General features: G+C 46.0%; 1 protein-coding gene across 1 annotated transcript in view; it reads left to right on the top strand.

The window, feature by feature from the left end:
* Positions 1 to 26,781, top strand: part of DEPTOR (DEP domain containing MTOR interacting protein) — a 652,417-nt gene that overhangs the window by 466,585 nt on the left and 159,051 nt on the right. Inside the window, exon 5 of the mRNA XM_085605045.1 lies at positions 12,452 to 12,630. Coding sequence (XP_085461171.1) covers positions 12,452 to 12,630 — 179 coding nt within the window. The remainder of the gene's footprint in view (positions 1 to 12,451; positions 12,631 to 26,781) is intronic.

The following is a 26,781-nucleotide window of genomic DNA, read 5'->3' as shown; positions in this document are numbered from 1 at the left end:
ATATTGTGCTCCTACTGCTCGTCTATTTATTAATGGCCAAGTTTCAAATCAATTTTCCCTCTTTAGAGGTACTAGACAAGGATGTCCCCTTTCCCCGCTATTGTTTTTAATTGGCATTGAACCTTTCCTTACTTCTATAAGAAAATGTGATAATATTAAAGGAATTATTATTAATGAGATTATTATTAAAACTTTAGCGTATGCTGATGATGTACTTTTATTTATTAGTGACCCCTTATCCTCATTTCCTTCTTTATTAGAGATTATAACAAAATATTCTATGGTGTCTGGTTACAAATTAAACACTAATAAAACTGAATTTTTCCCTTTAAACATTTATTGTACTCCTGATATGATACCTATGAATGAAATTGTCTGGCAAAAGAATAAATTAAAATATCTTGGTATTTTATTTTCCTCATCCATAAAATCTACAATGACTTTAAACTGTAATTTTGTCTTAGATTATATTAAAGATAAAACGTCTAAATGGGCATCACTGCATCTTTCATGGTGGGGTAGAATGGAATCTATTAAAATGAATATTGCTCCAAAAATATTTTATACTCTTTCCATGATTCCTACTCAGTTTCCATTAAAATTTTATAAAGATATTGATAAACTTCTCTCCACATTTCTTTGGAATAACAAATCACCTCGCATTAGTTATAAAAAATTAAAAATGTGTAAATGTAATGCTGGATTTGGTATCCCTGATTTTTTTCTTTATCACAAAGCTTTTATTTTAAAACAAAGTGCCATATGGTTTATTCATTCCCCTTTACATAATCCACCTTCTTGGCTCCAAATTGAAAAATCTATTGTGAAGCCGTTCCCATTACCAACTCTGTTAACTATGTCTAACAACTCATCATTTTTTCATAAATCTATCATTCTCAAATCCACTAAAATGGTTTTTAATGATCTAGATTCCATTTTTCTATACCCCATGTATAACACTGTTGAATTATCATTATGGTATAGCAATATCATTAAATTAAATAGGAACATTAGATTTTGGTTTTCGTGGATTAAGGCGGGTATTTTTTATCTTAAAGACATTTATTCCAACAATACTTTCATACCGTTTGAGGATCTACAAACAAGGTTTGGTTTAACTCAATCTGATCTTATTAAATATGAATATTTAATTAATTCAATTTTAGATTCCTTTCCGCAAGCTATTCCAACTAATGTTACAGCTGATCTATCCGTGTATGTTCAAACTATATCGTTGACAGCTAATGGTGTTTCCATTTTATATAAAAAATTATCTAACACTTTAGGAAGTAACATAACGATGATTGCAACCTTCTGGAATAATGAACTTTCACTTACATTGTCTAATGATTCATGGGAAATTATATGGATTAGAAATATTTCCGGTTGGTTACCTGTTTCACTTTATCAAACCAATTCCTATATTTTATTTAATTCTTTATGGACTCCATTACGTTTATTCCAGGCTAAACTCCTTCAATCTGACACTTGGTGGCATTGTAAATTACATCCTGGTTCGTTACGACATATGCTTTTTGATTGTCCTTTAATTTCAAAATTTTGGACAGAAGTTTGGGATTTTATTAAGAAGTTGTTAAATATACATGAAGACTTATCATATAAAATGTTAATTTGCAAATCAGTTACATTATCACAATCTCTAAGTAATCTTGAATGTAGGCTTTTTGATTTTTTGATTTCTGCTGCGTTAAAATCTATTACCTTTTGTTGGAAAGATGTTTCTAAGTTATCAGTTCATGCTTGGTGGTCTTGGGTTATCTTTACAAGAAGAGGTGCTCAGTTATCTTTATCTGGGGTTAATCATAATCCTATTTCCTATCACTCTTTTTGGATTCCTGTTGATATCTATTTTGCATCTTAAGGGTATATTTATGTATTGTACTGCTTTTTACGATTTTTATATTAATCATTATGTCATAGTAGCTCTGTTTATTGCTTACACAATAATTTGTTATTAGATGTTTCCCTCCCCCCCTCCTTTTAAGTTCATAAGAATATGACTATTTTCTTTTCTATTGAAATGAATTTGATAATGATTTTGTACGAATTGTATTCGATATTTTAGTTTATTATTACTCTTTTTTGTATGTCTATGTTGTTGCTGTTCATTATAAAATTTCAATAAAATATTTTGAACACAAAACTCAACGGGAAGGCCGTCACTACACAGAGCCTTTCCATTGTGTAATTCATGTATGACACACTTAATCTCTGACTTAGTAGGAGGTTGACATTGCAGTTCACGCTCCGCCTGATCCAGATGCGCTAGGGTCACTCTATCTAGGTAAGCTGATATGTTAGTGGGATCTGCCGCCGACTGCGGGGAGTACAGGCATTGATAGAAAGTGACAAACTCACTCATTATATCCTTAGGAGCATATTTCAAATGCCCATTGGTTGTATCTAGACCATAGACATGATTGGCAACACGCCTGGGTTTAATCGACATGGCTAAAGTGTTCCACGGCCTGTCGCCCTCCCCATATCAGTGTGCCAGCGAATATTTACAAAAGAATTTTACCTCCCGGTCAGTCTCGTCTTGAAACTCCGCCATGAGCGATCGCGTTGGGGCCAAGAGAGTAGGGTCCCTGGATTCCTTATAGTGTCCTGCTCTAGCCTAGTCAGCCTACCCCAGCTGGACTTGAGGATGCAGTGACTCTTAGCAATACATGCCCCTCGGATAATGGCCAAAATGTGGCAAGTGATGTAATTGAGCCCTTATTTAATGCAACATAGTCCCCAATGGCAGCAAGGATTTCCTCCACGAAGGCGGAATCTAACAGGTTTTTGGGCTGTAGGGGCTACAATGGTGTCCGTACCCAATCGATTGACAAGTCAAAATGCAATATCACCCAGCAGAATGGTTGGAAAGTGTTCCTGGGAGATGTTGGAAATTGCTCACCCATTCCAAATGTCCTGTGATGTCACCCAAAGGTCAAGCCTTGACGAAGTATCGTGGATGGTAAAGTGAAAAGTATGTTCTTGGGTCATGCCATATCTCACCCGCCATACATTTAGTCAAGCTGTTCCATGATAGAAACAAAGGCTCTGCGAGTCTTGGTGAGGCGTTGTTCATGGTGCTCAGAGCAATCTAAATCTATATCCATTACCAAGTTATGACGCCCCCCCAGATAAGCGAGTGTGGGTCAAGTGCCATCTACATTGGGACTATATGTATTGATTAATGTAATGCGTATATGTCCAATGAGACCCTGCACCACCAGGTATCGCCCATCAGGGTCAGCAATAGTGCGAAGATGACGCAAAGGAACATGTTTCCTAATAATAATGGCAACCCCTCTAAAGTAGGAGGAGTAAGACACAAAGGGCCCCAAGTAGCAAGTGGTTTCCGTTCTTTACCAGGCACTAAATGTGATTTCTCTAAAAAAATTATATCCACCTTATGGCGGCACAGATAGGCAAGGACCTGCCTGCATTTTCCCTTTCCCCCAAACCGCATACACCAGGACACAATCTCCCAGTGACAATCCCAAACATAGAATACAGTGATATTTGAAGAAACCATATAGGACATACCAAAGGACAGCAAACATTAGAACAGAGAAAGGCGAAAAGCAGGGGGCGGCCAGAGCACTAGTACAAAAATGGCAGTCCGCCAGCAAGTTGAGCAAGTGTTCAACAATCATATTTATACTCAGCTGCAACACATGTAAATCCGATCGGGCGAGCCATCACCAACAAATAATGTCAGTAGAAGAAACATCATCAGTATATCATCAGGCATAGCGAACACCTCTGAATAACCAGTAAATTATGAATAGAAGGCAACAAATCAAGTAACTTCATCACACATGATGACAGTTAATGATTATAGTGAGTCATTCCACTTCATCTTGGGGCGAGTTATGACCAGCAACTTCACAAGGGGGTGAGGGTCTCTGTGAAGGAGAGCACGCCTTCTGCAAAAAGGCCAGTGCTGCAGAGGGGTCAGTAAAGAGTTTGGTTTACCCTTCCAGGAGAAGCGCAGCTTGGCGGGCTATATCGTAGCATAAGTAATGCTGTGCTCTTGTATCTTCTTTTTGACCAGGAGGAACTTTCGGTGGGCATCTTGCACTGATTTCCTAAAGTTAGGAAAAAATGTAAGGCGCATTCCTCCGTGCGTGACTTACCTCCCGCGCCTCACTGGCCAAGCGGAGTACCTGATCTCTATCACTATAATGCAAAAATTTTACAAAGATGGGCCGAAGGGGTGCCCCCGGAATGGGTCGTGGGGCCAGTGACCGATGCACCCACTCCAACACAAAAGACCTTGAGAAGTGGTCTGCACCAAGCAGAGTGGGGAGGAGCTTCTCAATATAGTTTTCAGTGTGCCCCATTACTTTAGATTAAGGAACACCAAGAATGCAGACATTGTTCCTCCTGGACCGTGCTTCCAAGTCCTCTTTCTTTAATTGCACCTTTCGAAGTCCCGCCCTCAGCTTCTCCAAGGTCTTAACCTGCTGCACGTGAATGTCTTTAGCATCCGAGATGCGCTGCTCAGCATCAGACAATAGCGTCTGCTGCTTGTACGTACGGTCCTTTATATCATCCATGTGCCTGGTGAGGTAATCCAGCCTACGATTGATGGCGCCAAGACTCGTATCCATTTCCAGCAACAGGTCTTTGATATCCTCAGCTGGGGGGGGGGGGGGTTTCGCTCCTGGACCCTTCCCCTCCACCCAGCGGTTGCTCAGAGGAGGTAGCAGGGAGGCATGACTGCTTCCGGGCCTCAAAGGTGAGGCTTTGTTGTTTAGCATCAGTCTTGCCCATGATGGGTGGCAAATTACAGGTAGCCCCCAATCTACTTTCTAGTATAGAGCCCAACCGCGGTCAAGAAGGAGTTGGGGCCGAAGGGGTGCAACGCAACCTTGATTTAGTGCCCAAACAGTGTAGCACACCTATCACATGGTGGGGGAGCGACGGATGAGTAGGAATCACATGCAGGCAGTACAGGAGCAAATGTCGCAATGCACCAATGCGCGTTCAGCTCACCCAAGTCCAGAATGCCCATTATACTGGTAGGCCTTAACTAGGCAGCAGAAATGCCCAGCAGTTGGCAATCTGACGACACAGGCCCTATCCAGGGGGGTCCTCCTTCGGCGCAGTGGGTTTCAGTCACATCTGCTGAGTACAGGCTTTCTGGCTGAGGATTAACATCCCGATGTCACTGAAAAAAGAAGCAGCAGAGCGGAATTATGCAGATAATAATTTCTCCGACCAGCAGAGCAAAATCAAAAAGCCACCATCTTGGGCCAGTGCAAAGCCACGCTCGAAACAGGCATAAAAGTTTAGGTAGCTTCATCATTTTGATGGCTGAATTTTTGCCAAACAGTGAAATGTTCCCCAAATGCCAAGAGTGCAAGTTATTTCGTATAGATGTATGAGTGGGTTATAATTAAAGGGGATGAGAAATTTTTGCCCAGTACTACACCAGACTGTATCGTAGGGCCTCCCAGTGCAGGGACGAGACAATAGGAGAATATTTAGAGGGGCTGAGACTGCCACGGCTAGAACCAGAGGAGGCGGAGGATCTGGGGGAGGCTAACTCCTTACAGGAGGTGAAAGTAACTATCAAGCACATGGCACATAACAAAACGCCGGGAACGGATGGATTGCCTGCAGAATTCTACTCGACATATGCGGTTAAATTAGCCCCTAGGTTGGTTTTGTTGTACGAGACGGTTAGAGAACTGCAAACACTGCGGGCCACCACTAGGGAAGCACTAATAGTCACAGTCCTTAAACCCAGGAATCCAGCCCACAACAGAACAGCTTATAGACCGCTGTCCATGCTGGATTATAAAATATTGAGTAAGATAATAGCGACCAGATTGTTAACGCATATGACCAAGCTGGCCCATGGAGATCAGGCGGACATCATTCTGCACAGAAACACTGCCTTTAATGTCAGACGCCTCATGGCCATTCTGGACGCAGAAGACTATTCTAAAGAAGACACCACAGTGTTTGCGATCGATATAGAAAAAGCGTTTGACTGTTTAGAGTGGCAATACCTATACTAAGTCCTGGAATGGTTGGGACTAGGTGAGGGCCTCGTGAGATGGGTGAAGTTATTATATGCAGACCCCAGGGTCAGAGTGCGTACGGGAAAGGTTATATTCCAGAGTAAGAGGGTGGAGAGTGGCACAAGATAGGCATGCCCTCTGTCCCAGCTGCTATTTGCCCTGGCCATGGAGTCACTGGCATGGGACGGAACTATGTAGGGCCGAAGGTAAGGGAGACCCGCCATCATATTGCGCTGTATGCTGACAACCTACTCCTCTTTCTCCGAGACACAGAGGAGGACTTAGGTGGGGTCAAAAGTATGTGGACCTACTGAAAATTGTGGCTCTCCCGCGTTTTATATATATTTTTGGGACCCTCCTGATATGGATCCCAAGCGCGACATTTTGAGACCTGAACTCATAATTAATAACGTTTATTGGGGGTTAAGTCGCAGACAATTAGCCCTAGCCACGATGCAACACTCCACAGCGACGGGGGGGATCGGCGGTCCCTGACCTTGAGGCATATTACCTCGCAGCACAGCTCCAATGGCTTGTGAGGTAGTTGGCGGCCTCTGACATTGTGTTAGTGACCGATCTAGTCTCAGGGAAGGAGCTGAAAACCCTAGATAAAATGGGAACTAGGGTCCATCACCAGGTAGGTGTCTGGTAACCAGTGATGCCAGTTATCAATTCCTCCACCCTTTTTGGCTGATCTAAATGCTCCTCTTGTTCTGATGTAAATTTCTGTATTTGTGTTTGGTTCAGATAATCATCAACCTGAGAGAGGGAGACGTCCTCCACTTGGTGCATCTTAAATTAGGAGTAGCAGCCGTGTCAGCATCTCTGTGCTGGAGGTTCTCCCTTTGATCATTTACTGCTGATATTCTTTTCTTGACTGGCCTCACTCTCGATTTACAGACTAATCATTTCCTAATTTTATTACCTCAACTTTAGTAGCGTTGTTTCAATCCAAGCAAGGCGTACTTCAATTTATTTAGGTTTAAGGCTCTGACTTGTGCTCTTACTGCTATAAATTGGCGCCAGATTTTTGTTGGACCTGTCCTTTAATGTACATCTTCCAGCTCCCGCTACCGGGATTCCATTCACTCCTTTCTTTACCACTAATCTTTGTTTGATTTAGGAAACGCTGAAATCAGATGGCCCCCAATCACTACCTTGAGTGCACCCAATAATGCGCTATCTCCCACATCCCCCTTGTCATTCTCAGAAATGCAGGGTGGGACCAATGCTATCTTGAATTTATTTTTTAATCTTTTTTACCTTGTCGTCAAATTCTGAGATTCTTGATCCAGAGAAGGGTAAGAATGTGGATGTTTGATCTACTAAGGCTATTTTGGCTATGCCTACGTCTTTCGCTCAGGACTTTACACTCTCGCTCATTAAGAAATTACCCAACTTTAACATTTGTCCAGTGCATCATGGAAAAGAAGGTAGAATCAGAATTTCTGGGCGTTCAGACCACCAGGCATCTCTATGTTGCATGGTTCTCAACCAGTCATGACTTATGGTAGTAAGCGCCTCAGTTGGACCTGCTCTTATGTTTGAGTTAACTTTAAGAGTGTCCATTACTTGGAGGCGTGGCCAAGATAACGAACGGGACAAATGCTCGGTGAAGAGCTCCACAGACTTCGCCCGCCCTACAGCATCTGGAAACCGACAAGTCCCACCTGACGGCTGGAGGGGTCACCTTCGAGGTCAGAATGCATTGGTGAAGGTGTGGTCCCCTGGGGCCGCGTTGATGCCCTTGGCTAGGCCAAAGCCAAGGCTTCGCACGATCCCACTATCTGGGTACGCTGGAGGTGGGTTCAGCCCCCGGACCGGCAGGCGCTGGCAGAGTCATCTTTCCTGTGTGGCAGCACTGATGAACTGCTTTGGGTCTTTTTAATGGCTAGTTGTAGCCCGTGTGGTCAAGCCTGGGCATCAGGCCTTTGATGATACAGCCTTGTGCTGTCCTCTCCCTGCCAGTGGTTGATGATTGATGGTTCCCCTCCTGCAAAATGGAAGGGGTGAACCTGTTGCTGCTTTATCGTCAAAGTGACACTTACAGGTGAGGCAGACAGGTGACTTTGAGGACCCCCCTCTATTCGAATTTTGGCTGCACAATTGACCATGGTCCGTCGGTTCCCCTGCTATGTTGGGCCTCCTGGCGCTACTCTGCACTTACCCACATTGCTGCAGTTGATGAATGGCACCCCACACGGTCGGTTGCTTAATACAGTGCTTGATGGACCGAGGTCCATTTTCTTCTCAGTGGTACGCACCTAGAGTATCCGGTAGGCCACCTCCCCCTAGGGCCCACCACGACCAGTGGGGATGCGAATCTTCAATTATTGTGACCACATACTACAGTTTGCGCGCATAAAGGGCCCCTGGCAGGTGGAGAACATCCCCATGAATATATAACTGGACTATACGACTGATGCGCAGTCCCAGCGCAGCTCTTTCATGCCAGTCCTCGTTGGAGGGGGAGCAGACATGCACCCTGGTTGACATTCCTCCTGAGATGCTGGCTGGCCCTGCCTTCACCCGATGTCCGTAGACCACATGTTTTGAACTGAGGCCCTATATCCTTTTATTGTGACTTTTTGGTACAATGGTTTGCTGTGCATCTCTGTGATTGGGGTCTCACTTGACTCTGGTGTGGCGGGCAGGCCTGGCCCCACACACTCTTTCTATTGCTGGATCTTCCGCCCTCCCGACTGTGGCGGACTGTGTCGGTTTTGTTTTGCTTTATGGCTTTTTATTGGTCTTGGCCTTATTTTTGCTTTGACCTGGGGAGGGGAGATGGGGTTGGTATTACTGTGTTTGCCTTTTTTTGCTTTCTTGTCTGTGAATGATTACTAGGGCTTTATCAGAGGGGGATAGGTTGGGGTTTATGCCTGGCTTGAGGCAGGGAAGCAGCACTCCGGTGACTCACTTATGGCTTCACATTTTGCTGATTCCTCCTGCCCTACAACTTGCTATTCTGGAATGTGTGGGAGATGGGGACTCTCAGACGTAGTGCACTCCTTACTGAAGCGTATACACATTCACATAGTATACCTCTAGGAGACTCACATGACCTCAGCGGAGTTGCTTCGCTTGCAGCGCCACTGACTGGCACAAGTTGTGAGCACTGTCTGTTCAGCTTACGCCAGGGGAGTGTTGATTTGAGTGGCGCCTATGGTGCCACTTCAGATCGTGCGCTGGAGGGTAGACCTTGATGGGCGTCATGTGGTGGTTAAAGGGCAGTTGGATGGTGCTCCGATAGCCTTTGTGGTACTGTAGGTTCCCAATGTGAATCAGTCCCATTTCCTGGATACCCTCTCACCGGTGATGATCCATGGCCTCCACGTACCAAGCCTTTGGGGGGAAGAATTTCAATTAAGTACACAACACTCAGCGGCCCAGACCGTGCACTCCTTTGCAGACTGGTTGACACACAGTAGACTTCAAGACGTTTGGTGCTCCCTGAATGCTCTTGCATGGGAATATTCCTACTTTTCCGTGGTCCACCAGCTCCATACGATAATTGATCTCTTTCTAAGTAACCCTGCAATGACTCCCTTTGTTTGGTTCGCTGAATATTTGGTTTCACTTTGTCGCACCACAACCGTCTCCTGACGACGTTGTATTGGGGTAGGCGACGGACCGCAGTGCCCATGTGAAGACTACATACTCATTCTGGGATGATGCGTTTCATGAGACTGAGGGCGCTCATGTTGTTTGAGCTTAATGGGGATACTGCGTCCCACAGGGGGTGGAGTGGGATGCTTTCAATGTGGTAATACGGGGCCTCTATATTAAGACTGAATGTGGCGTGAAGGTGACATTGAGGCGGTAAATGACCGCAATGGAGGCTGCCTTTCGGGCGGGTGCTGGGGAACGCCAGTTGAATGAACGTTCTTCATCCAGGGCGGATTAGAGTGCCTATTTGACAGATTAGGGAGGCTGGGCTATGCAGACTGTCGCCAAGCATCATGCGGAGGATGACAGGGCAGGACGTATTTTGGCGTGATTGATGCACTCTGAGCTTGAGATGCCCCGAATGACCAACACTGGGTCCCTGGCAGGTGACATAATCACTACACAGTCGGACATTACAGCAGCCTTTTTTTACTATTACAGCACCCTTCTTCAGCAGGACGTTGTGGTTGGGAAGCACGCTGTCTCAGCGTACTTAGATAGTTTGCCAATCCCCTGCCTAGACTCTCTCCACCGCTGTGCCCTAGATGAGCCGCTTACTCTTGCTGAAGTTCGCTTGGCATTGGACTAGATGGCACGCAATAAGACCCCAGGGATGGATGGACTCCCGGTAGAGTTATATTCAGCATATCGAGCCACACTTGCCCCGAAGCACCTGCAGCTGTTTCAGTCCGCCAAGACCAGGGCTGTCCTTCCGACGTCTTTGAGAAAGGCCTTGATTGTGGTCCTTCTCAAGCCGGATAGAGATCCGTTGGAGGTGCACTTCTATTGGCCGCTCTCTCTGCTCAATACAGACTGTATGGTCCTTGGGAAGATGGTAGCAAATTGGCTGCTACCGTATGTTACCAGTTTGGTCCACCCGGACCAGAATATCTTAATTCCTGAGAGAAATATGTTTCTCAATCTTTGCCGTCTATTTCAGCTTGTGAATAAACAACCTATTGAGGTGCCCCCAGGTGTGTCCCATTAGTTGGATAATGAGATAGCCTTTGACACCCTGGGTTGACCTTAATTGCTTGGAGTGCTGCAGCGCATGGGTGTGGGCCCAGAGATATTGCTGTGGATCGATCTCCTGTATAAGGAACCCGGCTGCTAGAGTGCACACCGGCAGAGAAATGTCGGCGCCATTCCGTGTGCACAGGGGCACCCTAGAGGGGTATCTGCTATGCCTATTTATCTGTTCTTCGGCTCTGGAGACACTGGCAGGTCTGTTTCGTCATTAAGGCAAGCAATTGGGCATATAGAGCAGTCTGTCCAGGGAGGTGGTCTTGCTTTATGTGGACAATGATTTAATATATCCCGGGGATTTCCATAGGGACTTGCCTGAGGTGATTGAGGTGCTGGATGCTTTTGGTGGAGCCTCTGGCTTGAGGGTGATCTGGACTAAGTCTTGTCTTTAAACCCCACACAGATTCCCTGAGTTGGAGCAAGAGAGTTCATGCCACTCGGGTTTGCTTTGGCAATATGACACATTCCGTTACCTCGGAGTGAATGTTTTCCACAATCCTGACAGAGCCCCACCCAGATTACCATCAATTAGATCCTATTCTGCCTTTTGAAGGAACTCTGCTGTGGTATTTTTGAATAATTTCTCCCTTCCTTAGTTGGTAGCATACATATTCACTACTGTCAAGGTATATTCCCCTAATTTAAGCATCAACACTACTGGTCTTCCTACGCCACCTGTTTTCACATTCAAAACCTCATCCAGGAAGTCTCTATATGTTAGTAGGGCTACCCCACAAGATTTTTAATTACTGGTGTGGGAACTATTTTGACTTGTATAAGGCAAATATACCCCCCTTCGACTTATACAACATGTTCAACATGGCTAAAGGTCGCACGTGCTCGGAACTCAAATAAGTCACCATAGTTTGCAGAACTCAGATCAAACCCCACATGGATGGGGCAAGAGGAGAGTTAACATTCAACAGTACAGTTAATAGGAAGCTGAGTTATAAATGCAGGTAGCAGAGCTGTTTAGAGACAGAAGATTATTAAATTGCCTTTCAATGCCACAACATTCATAAATGTGTAAACGCTGCCTCTTGTCACTGAGCCATCTCTAAAAGAATGTTGCTGTTCCTCTGCATCCCTTACTAGGCCTGGGACATGCTTTAGGGTCAGCAGGCCCGATTTTTACTAAAGGAAGTCTTTAATTTGTTCCTTCAAGTCTAGAACCTTTGACAGTCACAGGCTCCAGCTGTGCTCTCGGAAAACATTTGTGAATTCCACTTTCTCACGAATAAGTGCACATGGGAAAATCTACTGAGAAAGTGCAGTACACTGCTAACTTTTATGTTTCTTTTTTCTCCACAAGGAAAATGACATCCCGCATGGAGGATTCCCTCCCCCCACATTTCCATAATTTTTGAGAATGTTCCCTTTCCCTTCACCTTCTATGCAGGAAATACATTCAATCCCGCCCTTATCAGGAGTAAGGAGTCAAAAACATAGAATGCTTATGTTGCTAGCCGGGGAAACAGAAGTCAGAATGTCAGGAGGGATTTTGATTTTGGGTGTTACTAGGAAGTAATGCACTTGTAATAAGACGGACGGGATATCCTTCACATTTGTGACGTAGCGCCTGTCTATCAAAATCATGCCCTGGTAACTTAGGGATTGCACACTCCAGCTTTTTAATTAAAAAATGTATCTAATAATTCATTTCTAGTACTTATGATATCACTGTCTTTATGTGTTTACTTTCTTTGCAGACTGATGAATTCAGAAAGTGTGCTCCTACAGCCGCGGGAAGAGGAAGGTGTGAAGTATGAGCGGACTTTCATGGCGTCTGACTTTATTGATTGGTTGATCCAAGAAGGGGAGGCCACAACAAGAAGTGAGGCTGAGCAGCTTAGCCGAAGACTCCTGGAGCATGGCATCATACAGCATGGTGAGCAGCCGAGGGATGCACCAGTAGGGTCCATGTATGGTATACTGCACGCCATTCCCCGCATGCAGGCCAACATCACAAGAGGATCTCTTTGTGTTTTGGATTTGGTCTAAGTTCTCTGGAAAAGTCGCAGCGCCTGCAATTCTCTCTTAAAATCAAACAACATTATGGATTCATAGAATGATTTTGTTGCAATGTATGTTCCAGAATCGTTTTTATTACAGTTTTTTTTATTGCTCAATTAAGTCCACATAGTGAATGGTGGTGCCCACAGCTGAAAAAGAATACATTGCCTAAACATAAGAAGTTACTTACCATAATAGTTAAATAGAATCTTGACACAGTTAGGAAATGATGATCCCTGTTTGGTAGGGTAAATGTGCACAACAGTGTGATTTGGAAGATAAGATAATCATGGAAATGATTATCTTGAATCTCTGAATGTCAAAAAAGTGAATATTATTGTCTTAAGAACGCATGTTGTGTAATGGTAGCTCCTGTCTAGTACAGTGACAAGAAACTGCAGCAGTGTGGTACCAAACTCGGTATAATATACACATTTCAAAAGTAAGTCATCAAGCTCGGATTTCAGTAGAGTCCTGCTCTGATGTTAAATGAGTTTTCAGATTATGCTGTACATCAACTGACTTTTCTGGCCTGATCCACAATGCCATATCCCATCCATAAATAAACATATATTCCCGGCAGACAATGGCTCCAATAACACCTGTCAAAAATCCACAAATTAATACTTGGTAAATGTAAATGGTTTTAGTACTGCACTGCTTCCCTTTCAGGAGGGAATGGTGTACGGAACACCCCGAAAAATGTATGGCATAGCAGAGGAAATTATATTTCCTGATGTGCAGAAAACAAGGGGAAAGAAAGCAAATTTACATTGGTAAAGAGCAGATGTCACATCTCTAGACGGATGCGTGGCAAAATATCATATATGAAAATACTGCCCTACACGAATATCATAGCCAGAGTAACGCCTACCTTGTATTGTTAATGTGTGTGTGTATATGTATATATATATATATTAGATTACTATTCTTAACTCTCTATATATCTTCAAGGTACATATATATGGAATAGTAAATATAAAGTTGACCAATATTTAAAACAATATTATAGTAGAGTATGTTCCAGGTGTACTACGGAGAAAATGTGTGCAGTTCAAAAAATCATAAATTTACACCTTTTTGTAGGAGTAGGTGTATGGATGTTATGTATGTGTATTCTTTGTAAATCTGATCTATAATCTTTTAAAGTCAGTATTTTTTACAACAGCGCCAGGGCAGCGCTGCCTGTTTTAAGCCAAGTGTTGCTTTTCATTTTACAGGGACGTTTCCATAAAGACACTACTCTTGTTTTTATGGTCATAGCACCCTAGAGACCCACGGGAGCAACTGGGGCTTCCCCGTCACCCACTTACATCAAGCACTGCAACTTGAAAACAGCAGCAGCACCCTGACATGCACATAGGTGTGTGCATGCCCTGTCAGAACTTAACTTCTCAATAAGGAGGTCTGTGAAATGGCTTTTATCCACAAAGAAGAGCTACTAACTGAATGGACACTAAGATTATGGGTTTGGTGGTCCTGGAGCGGGCCGCCACGCCACAGACCCTCTCCAAGACCGCCAAACCTGTGTGCACACCGCCGGCCAGATAAACGATTTCCAAATTATTTTACATATTTTTGAATGTTTAGTGCTTTCCGAAGTAAACAGCAGCCCTGTGTAGTCGTTCACCTGGTGGCCTCATATAAAGGTCAAGAGGGGGCCGCATGTGGCCCCCGGGCTGTACTTTGAGGACCACGGTCCTAAGGCCTCCCCTTAGCATGGCCATGTCAGGCAAAAATAGGTATACTGCGACAAAAATAGGTATACTGCGATGCCTGGTGCAGCACTTTAGTGTCCCCCGATCTCAACAGCCAAACAGAATAGGGCTAGGCAGAAGTGGTGCTGGGCGTAGTCCCAAGAAGGGTGCAATGTCTTGTCTAGCTCCATGTTCTCACAAGATTATTAAGGTTATTTTGAAAGTGCACCAATAACATCCCAGCTTCAATCCACAAGTTGGTCTCAGTTAATTTTCAGGCTTTGTTAGCAGTAATGTTTTACTGTCACATTTTCATGTCTGTTGTGGGCAAGTTGTATGGATGGATCCAAACTTTCTCTTCATATCTTGTTGTTTGTCTTCCTCAAGACGCCAGGTTAACGGCTTCTACCTGCTTGAAGATAAGCGATTATTGGATATCAGCTCACAGCTCTACTGACCAGCCCAATCTCAATGAATGATTGCAGCCAACTGATGCACTACTTAGGACCCGGCTTCATACTGATGACTTCAGTATTTAAAGAAAGGCCTTGTAACTATAGCTTCATTTTCAGACAAGTGCAGTCTTCACAGCTCCGCATAAGCAGTGGTTGGGGATCCTCTATGATGGAAAATTGTTCCCTCTATGTGCTGGTTCGTCGTTCCTTTAGCAAGCTTACTAGACCAGCGACACTTCTGGTAGGCCAAAATGTTTGACTCTCGGTGGATACAAAGCTGGAGATCTTAATAATCCCGGCAAATGTAGATTTATACTTGCCAATACTCCCTTGCGAGGCACATCCATCTAAGACTTCACAATTGGTACATTTAAACAAATATCTGGGTTTCTAATTGGTAGGTTTGTTGATCTAAGAATAACCTAAAACAATTGGGGCCATGGAACCTAAATAACTATTCCCAAAAGGAATCTCTCAGTATCTCGATTCTACTGTACTTACATTCCAGTAGGCTTAGAGTATGCCCATGAGAAGAGTTTGGAAAAAGTATTGGTTCTTGATCACCTTCTTCTTTTAAGTCCTAGTAAAACAAATATCTGATCTCTAGGACTGGTAATTATTGTCCATTCAGGTTGTGGTCTTGGCACTAAGTGGAGACACTGGAGAGCTGGGGTTACAGATACTTGATCGGGATTATGTTTGGGCACCCAGCAGGTTAGTTGATGCCCCTGCCCTTGGCTAAACAGTGAATATCCTCTTCTCATTCAAGTTTGACCTGACATTTTCCTCCCCTCCTGCAATATAGTCCAAACATTGCACAGTTCGAATGTGCTGCAGAAAGTTTACTTTGTGATTCATTTGGTTTCTTGACCATTTGACTTCTGTTGACTCTCACTGAATCATTAATGGATGCTGTGCACATAGCCTAAGCAATTTCTATTATTTGCCTCTGAAACACACAAGAATACAGAAACAAGTGTAGATCAAACAAATACAAGTTATTGAAATATTTTATTTATTTCACACAAAAAAATCCTACATTAAAATTTTAATACTGACTTAAAAGAGCTTTTCAAAATGTGACGGTCTTTATAAACTATAATGAAACATGCTAGCATCTAGTCTATCACTTTGTCTTTTTTGCTTCTAATGCATCTCTTCAGTTTGTCAGATTCCCGTACTTCAACTGAGGCTACCAATCGTCTATGCTAGATTCTGTTTGCTGTGCTTTCTGTGCTACCACAAACCAAGCCAAGGATACCAAGTAAATGATTAGCTTCCAATCAGTGGCTGCTCCTCCGCTAAGGCGGAGGCGCGTCGCCCCACTGCTATTTCAGCAGTGCAAAAAAGAGAAAGAAAATGATATTAATATGACGTTATAATAATTTTTATTTTCTATGCGGGAGTCGGAGCGGGGCTGGCTCCGTGACGGCGGAGCAGGGGAGGAGTGGTTTGCACTGTTCATGACGGTTTGCCCAGCCCTAAAGGGCTGGCCAAAACGTCATGCACACTTGGCATGTTCTTGTTTGGGCTGTGTTGCACAGCCCCGTGGAGAACATTCCCAGCCTCCCAGGCACTGCCTGAGTGTTCAAAGGACGCTCAGACCAATCGCGACGTTGCTCCTGCAGCGTTGTGATTGGCGTGGGGCCCCCAGAAGCTTGAGTGCTTCCGGAGCTTCCAGCAGAAGGAGAAGATGCTTGTAGCGGCTGGCGAGGCGTGCAGTGACAAGGTAAGTTCATTAAAAAAATCTAATGTTTAATTACCCCACTCCCCACCACTGTTCCTTGCGAGCCGCCACCTCTTCCAATTTCAAATTCCTTTACATTTACAGATCTTTTTAACATTTTCAATTTAGCACTTTGGATGTATATAGGCTTTATTAATCAACGAATAATCCTTAGGTTTCTCAAGTAGTGAACCCCTTCAGTAGGTGTTGTGAACCCCAAGGGGTCTGCAGACCAAGAACCTTGCATTTATTGTAATAGTTCTATTTAAAATCAGATGTTTATATCAGACATTTAGTAAACATGCACTCTGTCAAAAGGACAATAAAAAGCTTTTAAAAGGTTGTCCTTCCTTCACGTGTATACATTCTATCCAGATTTCTAGAAAACAAACATAAATGTTTTGAGATGCAATTTACATCCCTAATACATAGGCTGAACTAAAATGCACCATTGGTTTCTTTACAAATATCTATTAATGTTTATTTGTTCTATGCTGTTATCATGGTCAGAGGGTTGTATGACGGAACCCCACATGCATTTCCCCCACATACCTTTACAATTCCCCGACTGCGACATTACCACATGTTATTTCACCACGCATGTCGTTACAATGACTTGCCATAGGGGGCGCTAGACTTTGGAATAGTATAAATTGTATTTCAACTCCAGTCCACGCAACAGTAAGGAAGGTGTTGGACTTACAAATCCAACACCAGTCCAACAACGCGCCCCCTAAAGCAAGTTGTTGTAAAGACTTGGGGGTTAAAGTAACCGGTGGTAAAGTCGCAGTCGGAGTAGTGACTGCGTTGTAAAGGCAGGTCATTTTTTAATTTTTTTTTATTTTTTATAAATGTTTTTATTTGTTATCATTCCTTAATACCAAAATCGAGCAATACATCATTCTAATTAGTACAGTCATTGGTTAACATCACATACATCGCGCCATCCATTTACAGTCTTCAGTATAGATTGAAATACGGTCAGATCAACTCTCTTATAATACAGTTCGCACAATGTATTCCTCCCCTTCCACAGGGACCCCCAGTGGGTATCTCATCGCAAATTTAGTCGCTCAAGTCCGGTTCTGAGTCTTCGGGTGGGGGGGCACATATGTTTCCCCGAAAGGTGTTCCATTTTCCCCATACCCGTGCCCATTTTCGGGGGCATCCCCTATTAATAAAAACTGCCTTTTCCGCCACCATGGCGCCATAAAGGTTTTGGCACCATTGCTCATGGGTGGGGCTTGTCAGTGCTCCCCAGTGTTGTGCGATGTTTCGCTTGGCGAATGCGATGGTCAGTGTCACCCATTCCTGCGCTGCATGGTCGAGAGCCGTTGGCTCCCACATATTAAGTAGACATCTGCGTGGCTCAGGGAGGACATCAACCCCACAGACTTGGGTCACCGTGGCCAACACCGCCCCCCCAGTACCGTTGAATGCCTGGACAGTCCCAGATCTTGTGGTAGAATGTACCTATAGACCCACAACCTCTAAGGCAAAGTGGCGTGTCTGCCTTCCCTATTTTGTGAAGTGTCGATCTTGTGTAATATGTTCTATGTAGTATTTTTAGCTGCACAAGCTTCAGTCTGGAGGGGGTCGCAACTTCTCGTGGGGACGCAAGCACCTCTTGCCAATCCTGCTCGTCAAGCACACCTATCTCCGCCTGCCACCTCTCCCTAAGGGTCTGCGTGGGGTCCTTCTGGTTATTGACCAGTTTCCGATATGTTAATGAAATTGATTTTTTGGCTAAAGTGTCAGTTAGCAAACGGTCCTCCAGTGGTGAGGACTCGGGCAGAGCACTTCCTGGAGGTATGGCCCTAGTAAGGGCATGTTTTATTTGTATGTATCGGTATTGCTCTGGCCCTGCCATTTGATACGTGGATTGGAGTTGCGCAAAGGTGACCACCTCTCCCTTTTTCCAAAGGTCGCCCACCCTGGAAATGCCCATCAGGTCCCACTGCTTAAAACCTTTGCTCTTACGCAGCCTGCCAAACCGGGGAGAGTCCCATAGTGGTGTATGTTGAGTTATCGTCCCTTCCCATCCCAGTGCCCTTTGTTCCCTGTACCAAACCTGCACCGTGTGTGCCATTGGACCGATCAATTTGTTTATCTTGGCTTTATCATAAAGGGCGCCCATTATTCCGTCCGTACCAAACAGGTGTCTATCCATGCGGAGAGCCGGTTCGTCCTGGGGGGCGTGTAACCATTGATTGATCACTAAAAGTTGGGAGGCCCAATAATATAGATGGATGTTTGGTAGCGCAATGCCACCGTCATACCAGCTCCGCATTAGTTTACTAATAGCTATACGGTGAGGCTTCCCCTCCCACAGTAGGTGACCCACCTCCGCCGCAATGGCTTTGAAGTATGAGTCGGGTATTGGCATGGGTGTGTTTTGTATTGCATAACGAAACCGGGGGAGTTCCATCATTTTAAACAGTGCAGCCCTCCCCAGCATTGTCAGCGGGAGGGAGTGCCAGCTTCGAACGTCACTCTTCAGCCTCTTCAGCGGCGGGAGCAAGTTGTGCTCTGTAAAGTGCGCGTGGTTCGACGTGAGGTGGATGCCAAGATACTTGAATCCGTCAGTTGCTATCTGTATCTCAGCCCCTCTGGGCAGGCGTGGGGAAGGGCCGTTGAGTATGTATAACACTGATTTGTTCCAGTTAATGGAGTAACCAGAGACTCTACCATATGCGGCGCAAATGTCTAACAGGCAGTTGAGGGAGCGCTCCGGGTGTGTCAAATATAGCAAAATGTCATCTGCGTAGAGGGAGATCCGGTCCTCCCAGTCATCTGTCCATTTCAGTCCTTTTACCACCGGGTCCGCCCGTATCCATGCGGCTCCAAAACCAACGCAAATAGCAAAGGGGAGAGGGGGCAGCCCTGTCTAGTCCCTCGCCCCAGCGGATAGTCTTCCGACAGTCGCCCGTTGACCGCTACCTGCGCCAGCGGCTGCGAGTATAGCAGCTTTATCCATGCGCAGATTTTGGGTCCAAACCCAAAGCGCCGCAGTACCGCAAAAAGAAATGGCCACTCTACCCGGTCAAAGGCCATACTGGCATCTAAGGATAGGATGACCGCCTCTTCCTGTATGTCCGGCGCACTGGCTAATATACCGTGTAGGCGTCTGAGGTTCATTGCTGTGTTCCTGCCCGGCATAAATCCGGACTGGTCCGGATGTATGAGCGTCTTTAAGTGGGGTTGCAGTCTGGTCGCTAGCGCCTTTGCTAGTATCTTCGCTTCCGCGTTGAGGAGTGAGATCGCCCGGTAGGAGGAGCACTGCTGAGGGGATTTACCGGGTTTGAGTATCGCTATGAGTGTAGCCACCCTCTGGTCTCGCGGGAGCATTCCTTCCTCTAAACTAGCCTTGTACATTCTTAATAAGTGCGGTACCAGTGTGTCCGTCTCTCTTTTTATACCATTCCATTTGGATCCCATTGGGTCCCAACGCCTTCCCAGGCTGGAGGCCCCTGATGGCCGCGGCGATTTCCTCAGTGGTAAGATCCACTTCTAGTAGTTGTGCGTCTTGTGAGGTTAACCGTGGGAGCTGTATGTCTTGTAAGAAGTCTAGATTTTCTTCGACTGTTGTCGTTGCCATAGGAGTGTATACTGTCTCGAAATGATGCGCAAATGTCTTTGCGATATCATTTGGGTCTACTATTGTCTCCCCGGTGGATAACCGAAGGTGCGCCACCCATCTACTGGCCCTCTCCTTTTTGTCTAGCCATGCCAGTAGCTTTCCAGCTTTGTCCCCAACTTTGTATATCGTATGACGTGTTTTCGTGATTCGTGTCTTGGACACCTCCCATACATGTTCCCTGTACGCTTGTCGAGCTAAGTGTAGAGCATGGGTGTTGGCGCCATTGGGGTTGGCTGCATGATCACCCTCCGCACGGTCTACCGCACGTTCCAAGTCTAATACTTGTTACGCCTGCGCTTGCTTATGTGCAGTGATCGTTGAGATGGCCTGCCAACGTATAACTGCCTTGTAAGCCTCCCAAAGGATAAGTGGAGACTCTACTGTATGAGCGTTGTCCTGAAAGTAGTGCTTCGTGGTCTTGTGCATAATTTTCCTAATCTGTGGAACTTTTAGATATCCTGGGTAGATAGGGTAAATTCGTCTCCTACCCAGGAGGCGAGAAGAGTATGTTAACAGTAAGGGTGAGTGATCCGAGATTCCTCTAGGGAGATGTTTGACCTCTTGTATATCATCTAATCCTGTTTGGGCAGTGAGAAAATAGTCTATCCGGATAACCGAAGGTGTGCCACCCATCTACTGGCCCTCTCCTTTTTGCCTAGCCATGCCAGTAACTTTCCAGCTTTGTCCCCAACTTTGTATATCGTATGACGTGTTTTCGTGATTCGTGTCTTGGACACCTCCCAAACATGTTCCCTGTACGCTTGTCGAGCTAAGTGTAGAGCATGGGTGTTGGCGCCGTTGGGGTCGGCTGCATGATCACCCCTCCGCGCGGTCTACCGCACGTTCCAAGTCTAATACTTGTTGCGCCTGCACTAGCTTATGTGCAGTGATCGTTGAGATGGCCTGCCAACGTATAACTGCCTTGTAAGCCTCCCAAAGGATAAGTGGAGACTCTACTGTATGAGCGTTGTCCTGAAAGTAGTGCTTCGTGGTCTTGTACATAATTTTCCTAATCTGTGGAACTTTTAGATATCCTGGGTAGATAGGGTAAATGCATCTCCTACCCAGGAGGCGAGAAGAGTATGTTAACAGTAAGGGTGAGTGATCCGAGATTCCTCTCGGGAGATGTTTGACCTCTTGTATATCGTCTAATCCTGTTTGGGCAGTGAGAAAATAGTCTCGCGCGGGCAGAGCTCCGGCATGTGTACCTAGCTCTCTCCACACTGAATTTGTGTGCGATTCAATTGCCTGCAGCTATTTCCCTGGAAGCTAAAGCTCTGCATTCGGAATGCAATAAGGGTAGGTAACAACTGTCATGTACCCTCAGCTCCAAATAATCTCCTGACCTGCACACCGTTGCATGTGATACCCGTGTCGGAGGGGGCTGTCCTCCCACATCGCTCTCAGACTGCATGTCAGCTGTGTAATTGGAGCAGTCTTCGTGAACTGTGCACGCAGCTTGTGATAATGTGACAATATGTCGAGTGTGTACTCACACTGCCACAACAGAGATATGTATTCACTTTGCCATCATACGAAGTTAGTGCATTTTCCCCTGTTTTTTTCCCCGCTGTCTCTCTCATTTTTTCTCGCCCTCTGCCTCCTGTTTCTCCTTTTTTCTGTTATCGCCCGTTGCCTCCGTCTCAACCTAACTGTGGTAACTAGCGTCTGTGCGTGCAGGGACCGGAACATTTAATTATGCATGGCCCTTCCTTAAAGGTAACGGGACGTTAGGAAAAATGAAAAATATTCCGATGTGCTACATTTAGACTCCGTTCTCGTCAGGAAGAAGGATGTTGGTTTGTGCATAACACCCACCTTAGCTGTATCGTCTCCTGGGTACATAGCTGAGTTTTAGTGCCCATGACAATAACTTGTCCATGCATTCCCTGGAGTAAATGTGTAGGGAAACCCATGTGAGGTCACAGACTCGTAGCCTGAGGAACAAATGCAGCAATCCTGTGGTTTAGTGTTTACATCATTCTTTATGTGACTGGGAAATCTGTATTATAATCTGTCTTCCTCGCTCAGGCAGGCTGTGTGATCCTGGGGAAGTTCCTTTATCACGCTGTGCTTCCGTTCTTTCCCTCTCAACAAACTGAGAGCTCTTCAAAGCGGTGAAACCCTAGAAGCTGCCAGCAGTCAGGACGTTACAGGTGCCATGGGTTGGAACGTGGAACGAACAGACCTGGTATGTACTCAATCCCGCCTCAGAAGACTGAGCAGTGTGCTCTTCCGCACACGATCACATGTGGGGCTGCCCGCCTCTGCTTCTCTGCCGTGTATCGAGGGTCCGATGAACCCTCCCGGGGTGCTACATACTTACGGTAGGTAAATGACTGCAGAGTGATCCGGAGTGTCACACCCAACCTACCCCTCTCCAAAGTGCTGCACCTTGGCCCTGTGCCTGCTGACAGCTGCTCGGTGCCCGGCTCGATACCTCGAGGGCACCTCGCCAAGTGTGGCACGGGTGAGCCCAGCACGGCTTACGCAATGATGTCCAGCGGTGTCGAAATCCAGCCCGGGGCTTCACATGGGGTCTGAGGGTGCACAACAGACCAGACCATGCTCTCGGGTGGGGGAAGGGGCTTTTCATAGGGTCTGAGAGTGCACAACAGACCAGACCATGCTCTCGGTGGGGGAGGGGGCTTTTCATGGGGTCTGAAGGTGCACAACAGACCAGACCATGCAAAAAACATTTCCATTTACAGTACCAACAACTTTAAACTTTACAAATGCCAGACCTATTGCATTGCAAATGTTTGCTGTTTGTTAAAGCTTAACTCTGGTCCCTGGTCACTCCTTGAGAATGATTTCCTGGAGCAGACTATAAAGTTGTGCGGAGGTGAAAAGGGAGGTCATTTCAGGTCTTGACCGCAAGGTAGGAGAGGAACCGACCTCCACTTCGGCTTCGACCTATGCGAGGGGTGTGAGCAAGGTGGAGGGAGGCAGAGCAAATTTTCTGGAAGGTTGGTGGAAATTCAGGTAATGGTTGATGTATGCTGGTCCTTTGTTGTGCAGGGCTCTGTATTTGTGAATCAGTATCTTTAAGTGGCATCTCTTCAGAATGGGGAGTCAGTGAACCTTCCTGAGGTGAGGCGTGATGTGGGTCTGCTTGGAGAGGTCGAGGATGAATCTGGCCGCAGAATTCTGTATGGTCTGTAGTCTGCTCAGGAGGTGCAAGTTTATTACTACGTAAAGTATGTTGCCTTTGTCTAGCTGGCTGGTGATTATGGCTTGGGTGACGGTTTGTCTGGTGTTGACCGGGAGCCATTTGAATATCGTGCGGAGCATGCGAAGAGCGAGGAAGCAGGTGGAGGAGATTGTGTTGCTCTGGTTTTTCATGGTGTGTTTGCTGTCCAGGATGATGCCGAGGTTGTGGGCTTTGCTTGTTGGCGTGGGTGATGGACCTAGTTCGGTCGGCCACTAGGAGTTGTTCCATGTGGAGGTGTTGTTCCCGAAGATCAGTACTTCTGTTTTTTCTGTGTTGAGTTTCAGGCAGTTGTCTTTCATCCAATCTGTGATGCTCGTCATGCACCTGTGGAAGTTGGTCCTCGTGCTGGAGAGCTCTTCTGATAGCGAGAGGATCAGCTGGGTTTCGTTAGCGTAGGATATGATGTTTAGTCTATGGGTTCTGACGATGTCGGCCAAGGGGGTCATTTAGTTGTTCAACAGGGTGGGCTGAGTGATGAGCCTTGAGGGACATCGCAGATGATGCTTTTGTTTTCTGAGGTGTAGGGAGGCATGCAGATTCCCTGGGATCTACTGATGAGGGTGTCCCCTTGCATTCCGGTGTGGTGGAGTCTCTTGATAAAAGTATGGTGGGATTCGGTGTCAAAAGCTACTGAGAAGTCGAGAAGAGTCAGGGCTGCTTTTTCTCCTCGGTCAAGAAATGCTCTGGTTTTGTTGGTGGAAGCGATGAGGGCAGTTTCTGTGCTGAGGTAGTTGCGGAATCCAGACTGGTAGATGTTGTTCTCCAGGTGTTCCGTGAGTTGGCACTTGATGGCTTTTTTGTGGACCTTTGTGAGAAAGGGGAGCAGAGAGATGGGATGGAAGTTTTTGAGTTCACTGGCGTAGACAGACGGTTTCTCGAGGAGACGTCTGACTGCAGCATCTTTCCATTCATCGGGGTAGATGGCCCTGGCGATGGATGCATTGAAGATGGTGTTGAGTTTGTTGTTGATTGTCTTGCTCTCAGGGTTGAAGACATGCTGGGGGTAGGGGCCCGTCGGTGCTCCTCAGTGGACAGAATTCATGTCAGCGGTGATGTTTTGAGTGGTAAGCTGGTTCCAGGTGGTTAGCAGGTGGTGAGGAATTCCCTCTGTGGGAGTAATGAGGATGTCAGTGGTAGTAGGTTGGGGCTTGAAGTTTTTATAGATTTCGGAGAGCTTGTTGTGGAAGAAGTCTGCCAGGGAGTTACACAGTTATTGGCAGGGGGTGATGATGTTTTCAAAGGCTGAGGGTTGGAGAACTCTCTGACGATATTAAATAGCTCTTTGCTATTATGGGTTGTTGGTATTGATAGAGCGATGTATTGTAGGCTGTTCGGTCTGTGGTGTCTTTGCTGGTGCGCCATATTCTTTCCAGTTACTTGCAGTTGAGTTTTATACTTCTTAGTTCCATGGTATACCAGTATGCCTGTGTGAAGGGTCTGTTAGGTTTTGTGGGCTTGATGGGGGCATCTCTGTCAGTGCAATCAGCGATTAAGGCAGAGAAGTTCTTGACAGCCTATTCTAGGTTGGTCGAGATGTTTGGGTAGGAGGAGTTGAGAGCATTGGTCTATTGGCTCTCTGATACTTTATTCCACCTTTGGTGAGGGGTGCCGGGCGGTTTGGTGGTGGTGCCCGGAGAGCCTATGATGGTGAAGTGGAAGAAGGCATGGTCTGTTTAGGTGAGTTTGGTGACGTGACCATACTTGACTCTGCCGCTGGCTGTGAGAATGGGGTAGAGATTATGTCCTGCGATGGGCGTGGGTTTGGTGACAAGTTGAGTGAGGCCGAGGGTGCTAATGCTTTTAAGGAGTTTGGCTGCGTTGGTGTTGTCAGGGTCATCGAGGTGGAATTGAGTTCTCAGAGGAAGGAGTAGTGCTTGGAGTCGATGGCGAGCTGTGGTGGGAAATCAGGGATGGCATTGCAGAAATTGGCGTGAGGTCCGGAAGGTCTGTAGGCAAGCGTGCCTCTGATGGCGATTTTGCCATCAGTGTGGGAGTTGGAAGTTGAGATGCTCCATGATCGGGGTGGCATTGTCTGTGGTGGTGGTGCAGTGTATGGCATCCTTGTGGATGATGGCTCTTCCACCTCCATGTTTGTTGATACTGACTTGGTGTGTTATCTTGCAGCCGTCAGGCATTGCTGAGGCAGTGTCTGGTGCAGATGCGGCGTTAAGCCAGGTCTCGGTAAGGAAGATGATGTCGGGGGTGCGGGAGAAGATCGTGTCCCAGATTTCAGTGGCGTCTTTGCATAGAGATCGTGCGTTGATCAGAAGGCAGTGGAAATGTTCTGTGGTGGTAGTGGTTGGCATGGTAGTGGTTGCCGTGTGAGCGGGTGCCCCGGTGATGCCGGCGAAGAAGCAGTGCCTGGCAGGCAAAAGGTCCTACCATAGATCGAGACGAGGTGTGGCAGCAGCTGTGGCGGGGACCATGGCATGGAACTCGGTGGTGGTGTAGATTCTGGTGGTGCGAGAACCAGGGTTCCTGATGTTATGTAGGATGCAGATTGGACGGGTGCAAATGGGCTTGCCTTTGGCGCGCCGGTGGCGCTCCCCCTGCGTGGACACGCTGCAGCCTCCATTAAGTAGGTCCTGGGAGGACGGAGGGGCGCTGGGAGGGTGTAAGTGAGTGAAAAACTGTGGGAACAGCGATTGGCAGCAGGGGGAGCGGCGGAGAAATCCGAAAAACAGAAAATACCAAGCATACAGTGAAAACGGCAAGTAAAAACAGAGAGTACAGTTCGGCTAAAGAAATACAAAGTTAAATGCTATTCAGAAGGAGAAACAGAGTTAAACGTCTAGATTCAATGTTAAAGGCAAGGACATAATGTTACAGCAGAAAAGGCTATCTACAGCAAATACGAGGACCATAACAGCAGTGTAAAAATGGCTATGAGAACGATAACAACAGTGTAAGACCAACCAGGCAGCTGGGGCGAGCTACACTTAGCAAAGAGGGGAGCTGGCATGTGGGAGGCCATCCCTTCTTATCATTCTTCTCATAGCCCGTACTCTTTTTTTTAATTTTTTTTTTTTTTTAAATAAAAGCAAGTGAATTTGTTCTAAACCGAAGTCCTAGGACGTTAAAGCCTCAGATCACTAACTGAAATCTACAAAGGTCCCGCAGAGTCTGTCACCCACCTTTGGATGAGCCAGTCCGTCTCACGTGTACACAGTGCCCTGATTGTAGGATGAACCATGAAAATATAGGGGTAGTTAATGTACTCTTCCAGCTCTCGTGTTTTTGAGTCAGGCTGTTTTTCTCCATTAGTTCATATCATTTTCTAATGTGCTGTTTACT

The sequence above is a fragment of the Triturus cristatus genome, chromosome 5_1 (assembly GCF_964204655.1).
Source record: "Triturus cristatus chromosome 5_1, aTriCri1.1, whole genome shotgun sequence".
Taxonomy (NCBI): domain Eukaryota; kingdom Metazoa; phylum Chordata; class Amphibia; order Caudata; family Salamandridae; genus Triturus; species Triturus cristatus.
The sequence above is the reverse complement of the archived record's forward strand: the minus strand, read 5'-3'. Positions and strand labels throughout refer to the sequence as shown.